The 7,083-nt window shown below is 39.4% G+C and overlaps 1 protein-coding gene across 1 annotated transcript; it reads right to left on the bottom strand.

Annotated features, from left to right (window-relative positions):
- Nucleotides 1-433: 433 nt before the first annotated feature.
- Nucleotides 434-2,958, bottom strand: LOC136692527 (zinc finger protein 558-like). The gene is made up of 2 exons (XM_066666019.1): nt 2,901-2,958; nt 434-1,667 (listed from the first exon to the last, which is right to left on the bottom strand). Exon 2 carries the CDS (start codon nt 1,588-1,590, stop codon nt 763-765), a length of 828 nt encoding a protein of 275 aa, XP_066522116.1. The 5' UTR covers nt 1,591-1,667; nt 2,901-2,958; the 3' UTR covers nt 434-762.
- Nucleotides 2,959-7,083: the final 4,125 nt, after the last annotated feature.

Genomic DNA, 7,083 nt, shown 5'->3' with positions numbered 1-7,083 from the left:
TTATATTTATTTTGGACAAAAATATAAAGACTGAGTTATTTGTCTTCTGAAGGTTTAAGCTTTGAATAATTATCTAAAACTGCTAAAGAAAATAATTATCCTTTAGGACCATCATTTACACTGAACTTTTGAATATTTTCAAAAAATCCAGAAATAAAATGTTTATAAACTCACCTTATAACCAGCCGAAAACACACCACACTCCTCACAGATAGTCACCTGGAAGAAACCCACGCAGACACAGGGAGAACACACCACACTCCTCACAGACAGTCACCTGGAGCGGGACTCGAACTCACTACCTCCAGGACCCTGGAGCTGTGACAGAGACACTCCCTGCTGCTCCACTGTGACGACCATTAGCTACTTAATATTACCCAATAATGAAGGTAAATTAACATCTTTATAAATAACAGCATGTATAGGTGGACTTTAAGAAATTAAGGTATTTATTTTATAAACTAGTATGACATTGTCAGGCAAAATGGTGGCACTGTAGGTGACAGTGGTGCCACACAACCCCCACCCTGATCAGGATCAACTGGTTACAAAAGATAGGTGAATGAATGAAAGAATCTGTGAAAAATCTTAACATGGAAGAAAGTGGTATTTCACCAGAGCAACAATACAGAAAATATGATGAAGTACATAACAGTAAAGTAGTAATAATAATAATAGATGATTATAATGTTATACATCTTGTAAAATATTTAGTTTTGTCAGTTTCACTACAAACAACATGTGTTAGATCTCACAGAACTCTCATGTGTTTTTGTTTTTAATGCATTTGTGAGTTTTTAAAGTGAACAAATGTCTGAAGTTCTGACCACACTGTGAGCAGAAATGTGGTTTCTCTCCAGTGTGAATGAGTTTGTGTTGTCGGAGACCACTCAGGACAGAAAAGCTCAGACCACACACGGAGCAGGGGTACGGCTTCTCTCCGGTGTGAATACGGCAGTGAACCGTCAGAGCACCTTTTTCAATAAACCTCTTCCCACACTCCGTACACTGGTACGGCCTTTCTCCGGTGTGAAGACGGCAGTGATTTCGGAAATGACTTTGGACAGCAAATTTCTTCCCGCACTCTGAACAGCAGTACGGTTTCTCTCCAGTATGAATACGCTGATGTATTTTCAGAACGTTCGGTCGCTGAAATCTTCTCCCACATTCTAAGCAGCGATATGGTTTCTCTCCGGTATGAATTCGTAGATGTGCTTTGAGATGACTTGCTGCAGCAAAACTCTTAAGACAAAGTAAACACTGATAGGGCTTCTCTCCAGTATGAATTCTCTGGTGCCTCTGGAGACTGCTCTTATGACTAAAAGTCTTTCCACAGTGTGAACATTCATGTGGTTTTTCTCCAGTATGAATCCGTTGGTGAACTTGGAGATGACCTTGTTGAGCAAAACACTGTCCACACTCTGAACACTCAAATGGTTTCTCTCCGGTATGAGTTCTCTGGTGCTGTTGAAGGTGACTCCGTTTAATAAAAGTTCTCCAACACACTAAACACTGATGGTTTCTCTTCTTTTCTTTGGTTTTCTCAGGGCTGACAGAACTAGAACATGATTCCTCAGCCATGGGTTCCATTTTAATCTCTCCTGATGTCAGCAGTAGCTTCTGGGGATGGATTAAAAAAGAACAGGAAAGTGGACTTCAGGACATTTCTGCAATGAAAAAGGAAACTTTTAAATCTGACAGTTGGACAATACTATGTCTGTGTCATTTAGGGTTAAACATAATGCTTGATTTGACGATTTTCAAAGAAATTCATAAACACTGCTGCAGCCAGCTGATAAAATCTTTCTACAAAATTACAAAATCCAAACAGTGTTTTGAAACTTTTTGAAACCTTCAATACGCCTGCTTTTGTTCAGAAACAGTCCAACAGTTTGTCTTTCTCAATATAAATACTTAACACAAATGATCAACCTGTCCCTACGTAGTTCCATCTGATAATAAATATCCCCTAAATAAAGTATACATCAAAGTTTAAAACACATGACTGGGCACACTGATCCATCCATCCATCCATTATCTGTAACCACTTATCCAATTCAGGGTCACGATGGGTCCAGAGCCTACCTGGAATCATTGGGCACAAGGCAGGAATACACCCTGGAGGGGGCGCCATTCCTTCACAGGGCAACACAGACACACACATTCACTCACACTCACACCTACGGACACTTTTGAGTCACCAATCCACCTATCAACATGTGTTTTTGGACTGTGGGTGGAAACCGGAGCACCCGGAGGAAACCCACGCGGACATGGGGAGAACACACCAACTCCTCACAGACAGTCACCCGGAGCGGGAATCAAGCCCACAGGTCCCTGGAGCTGTGTGACTGCGACACTACCTGCTGCGCCACCGTGCCGCCCTGGGCACACTGATGTTTATATAATTATAACCTAATGATAAATTAGATTGACACATTATGATTAATTAGATTATGCCACCTTTTAATAAAATGAGGTATTTGGTAGTGACAGGCGTTTGGCCACTAGAGTTCACTGTGGAGAAATTAAATATTAGTTTTTTTTTTTATCAATAGCTGATTTTCATTGGATTTGATCTCCATTTCTTCTCTGACTAAACCCTCTGTTTTAACCCAATGCTCCCCGTGCACCCCAAGATTACTAAGAAACAGACATATGTCTCATCAACAAACTTAAACACCCAAAAGAACCCAAGATAATGTTCCAGCTATGGATTTTGTTGCATGTTTTTTTAATTTCACTGGAGTTACTAAGTAAACTCCACCCTCTTTATATCTCCACTAAACATCTATAAATGAACCTGATAACGTATGACCAACTGGGAATAAGAACAGTAAATAAATGCTGTATTTATTTAAAATTAAATACATTAAAGACATAACAAATAGAGTTTTTACCTGGTTTATTTAACACAGCGCTGTGATCTTCTACCTCTCCGGTTTACTTGAGAAGCACAGCTCTAGAACTGTGCCCCTCCTGGAGGAAATTAAGTACTACAGTGTAATCTCGAGATTTCTAAAACCACCTGTATTCCGTTAAAGCCCACCTCTTGGGCGATGATTGGACAGTTCAGTAGTTCAGCAGTCCTCTGTTTGGCCAGGTCAGGGGTGATTCACACGACTGTAAATATAGCTATATTACTTTTCAAACCCGAATGAAATCCAGTGAATCTCAGCCTTAACATTTAAGGTGTGACTCAAAAAGATGAACATAAAGGTGTTAATTTTCATGCATCCATAGACATGTGTTTACTGTTTGAATAAAGGTGAATGGGTATATCTGGGTATATCTGGGTATATCAAGGCCAAAAATTACTATATCGCTGAATACAGCTGATGAAGGAAGCCATGTACAGCTGATCTATGGCATTGGGTCAACCAATAAGAATGTTTAGACTCCATGACATCATTAATGGACAACCTCCTTATTATCATATAATAAAAACATTAATCAGGAAATAAATGAAAGCAATAAATAAATAAAATAATAAATAATAATAAATACGTATAAATAAAAATATTAATACATGAAAACAAAAATAAATATATAATTAAAACCTGTTGTAAAAAAACAATTTTATTACTTTGTGTTAGTGGACAAATATCCTTAAATGATTAGTTAAAATTAAGCATTTATAATTGTGTGAAATCTTGTATCTTATATGTACTCATATGAATGATTAACCAGTATCTAGACATGCATTTAAACAGTTTAGAATCTGCACACTAACTGGCATGTTGACTCAGTATTAGCACCTTTCTAAATTCTTAGACCTCTAACATTGAACAGATCTGCACTTAGGAAACACATAAATTACAACTGTTAGCCAAAAGGGGGAGTTGAACTTTAGGGCACCTCAGTGACCTTAAGTCCATTAGTGACTCCTCTGAATCTTGGTGACAGAAAAGGAGTGTGGGAAACAAAACCTACAGTGTCAAAAGGGTATGATGAGTGTTTTGGGGTCACAGGTGCATGGGAAACCTGCACGCGAGAAACATGAGTACTAACATGTCTAATTATGCATATTAATATATGTTAATCAGCCAGAAACGCCTTGCCAGTAGGGTATACGTCATTTGGGGTATAAAACTGTGGAGTCAGATGCGATGAGTCAGAACTTTGCGTGGAAAGGGCACTTTGCGTTTCTTATGTATTAGTTCTCCTGGATCCAGTATTGTAATAAATACTTTGATTTGCTTTGAACTTCACTCGACTGGTCTTTCGGAACTTAACTTCCGGAACGAGCACGCCTCCCTGAGGAGGAAGGTTCTATTTTGGAACTTTTTGATATTTTCTAAATTTTAATTACTTTGGGAACGGTCCAAAAAGAACAGTAATTCTTCAAACCACATATGTATATCAGTGGCGATGGCTCTAAGACTGCAAGGGAAGCTCAGCTTCCCCTAAAATGTCAAAGAATAAGTGATCAAATATATACTGTTGTGTGTACATGTCATTGAATAAATATGCACTACAACGCAACGTTTGTTCAGAATCAGTTCAGAATTCTTATCACTGGTAAAGACGCGGCTTTCCTCTCAATCATTTGCGCAGATTCACAGTGATTTAAACAGTGCGGACGCTGAGCGTCCACAGAGTTCAATGGAGAAGCAGCGAAGTGCAGGGAAACGAGACGAGTGATTGGATAAATGCTGGGCTTTGTCCCGCCCATCGGACGCTCAGCGTCTCTGGGGGTCTATGGGGCAGTGGGCTGGCCTCGGCTGGCCCGGACGCTCAGCTTCTGCATGATGATTGGATGATCTGTCTGAGGCTGAATCCATTTTTGATTGAAAGCGAATCAGCGACCCGTTGATGTAAAGATCCGAGGGAGCATTACATTTTCATTCTGATCTGAGTTGAACTAGACTATCTTAATCCTCTTAGCGGCATTTTCTTTGTTAAAAACGAGCTTCTATTTCTGGTGCTTTTTTTGTTGCTGCTTGTGTTTGGAGACTGACTTCTATCACTCTTTCTGACTTCTATCGCAGTTTCTGACCAGCGGGTGCTGCTGAGCCCCTCCACCGTCACAAAGCACTCACAGGCGGACACACTTCACATGGGCCAAGGCCGTTTAAGCAGCCTAGCTCTGCTGGCCATTGAGAGGACACTAGTCAATTCACTGGAAAAGACGCATTGTTGGTACGACAGGGTCCCAGATCATTTTGTTGAAAAGGAACGGAGGGTAGAATTTAAGTATAAATAAACCGACACATTTTATGATGTAAGCCGAAATTGAGGTCCCCTCCTTGAAAGACCAGCATCCGCCACTGATTTAACCTGCCCGTTTTAGACAACTTCCGTCTTCTGGATAATGGATGGATGGGTTCAACCAGAGAAGAAAATAAATAGATTACATACTCCCCCCCCCAAAAAAACAAACAAACAAACAAACAAACAAACAAACTAGGGTCTAGATTCATTCAGTCATCCATTGTCTGTAAACCTTATCCAGTCGTGGGTCCAGAGCCTACCTGGAATCATTGGGCACAAGGCAGGAACACACCCTGGTGGGGGCGGGGTTTAGATTGTTAATAATAATTTTAATCAAATAGCAAAGTTGGTCTAGGAGTCTAGGAGCTTTGCAACACAGAATAAAGTAATTGTGGAAAAAACAGAACTTTGGCTTAACTTTGAAATATTTGCTTTTGTGTATGATAATAATAAAAAAAAACCCAGAGACCTAAAGTACGTTTTTTTCACTTCCTTAATATGTTCAAGACATTTGAAGCCCCCTTTATATCGAGTGAATCAAATTTTCACTCTGCGCACACTGTAGATACAGACCTTGAACCTTACAAAATTATTTAGTAAAATCGCCTTTGTGATCCACATCAAATCATTAAACACCACCTGACACCACTTAACTTTTGGGGTCATCAAATCTTCACAACAATGTTCGAAAAGATAGCGGAAAGTTGCCCGAGAAAAGTTATTGCAGTAAATAATACACTCCAAATATATGACCATCAGAAAGAAAATGTAAACTTTATCCATAATGTATATTAACCCCAGTACCGAAATGTTGTTGCTCTTATAAGAACTGTGTATGTATTTATATTTGTTTGTACTTTAATTCTTGGACATTTAATTTTCACCGTAGGTTATGTTTAACATATACGTTCATAATAACTTTATTTTACGTGTTAAATGTGAGTGAACACAACATTTTAACGCAAGGTGGCGATACAGTCTAATTAACCCTGAGGTTCTTGTCTGAAACGCTCTTATGCAAACACTGTCTTTAATGACACGAGAGAACACCAGGCGGTGCAATTTCTTTGCAACCATTTCCTGAATTTTATATTTATGTTAATCACAGTTCCCTTGTGTATCATTTCATTGTCTGTAACCCTCATCCAGTTCAGGGTCGCGGTGGGTCAAGAGCCTACCTGGAATCATTGAGCACAAGGCAGGAACACACCCTGGAGGGGGCGGGGTTTAGATTGTAAATAATAATTTTAATCAAATAACAAAGTTGCTGTGTGTACTTATTGTGCATCAGTGTAAGAGCGTTGCAACACAGAATAAATTATGTGGAAAATTATTTGTGGAAAAAACAGAACTTTGGCTTAATTTTAAAATATTTGCTTTTGTGTATGAAAAATATTCAAAAAAAAAAAAAAAAAAAAAAAAAAAAAAACAGAGACCTAAAGTAGATTTTTTTCACTTCCTTAATATGTTCAAGAAATGTAAAAGTTTATTAGCGTTCAGTCAATAAAAAATATAATATTTTTATATTCATAATTCAGAATAATTCTGGAAATTTTCTATTGGTCCATTTATCATTAAATTTACACACAGTGTGAAGGACAGGGGCGGCACGGTGGCGCAGCATATAGTGTCGCAGTCACACAGCTCCAGGGACCTGGAGATTGTGGGTTTGATTCCCGCTCTGGGTGACTGTCTGTGAGGAGTTGGTGTCCGTGTCCGTGTGGGTTTCCTCCGGGTGCTCCGGTTTCCTCCCACAGTCCAAAAACACACGTTGGTAGGATTGGCGACTCAAAAGTGTCCGTATGTGTGAGTGTGTGTGGTGCCTTGTGAAGGACTGGCGCCCCCTCCAGGGTGTATTCCCGCCTTTCC

Source organism: Hoplias malabaricus, chromosome 3 (genome assembly GCF_029633855.1).
Source record: "Hoplias malabaricus isolate fHopMal1 chromosome 3, fHopMal1.hap1, whole genome shotgun sequence".
NCBI lineage: Eukaryota > Metazoa > Chordata > Actinopteri > Characiformes > Erythrinidae > Hoplias > Hoplias malabaricus.
Note: the sequence above shows the minus strand (reverse complement) of the source record. Positions and strands in the feature narration are given on the sequence as shown.

Excerpts from the sequence above, each read along its gene's own strand:
- LOC136692527 (XM_066666019.1), bottom strand. The coding sequence starts at position 1,590 with ATGGAACCCATGGCTGAGGAATCATGTTCTAGTTCTGTCAGCCCTGAG.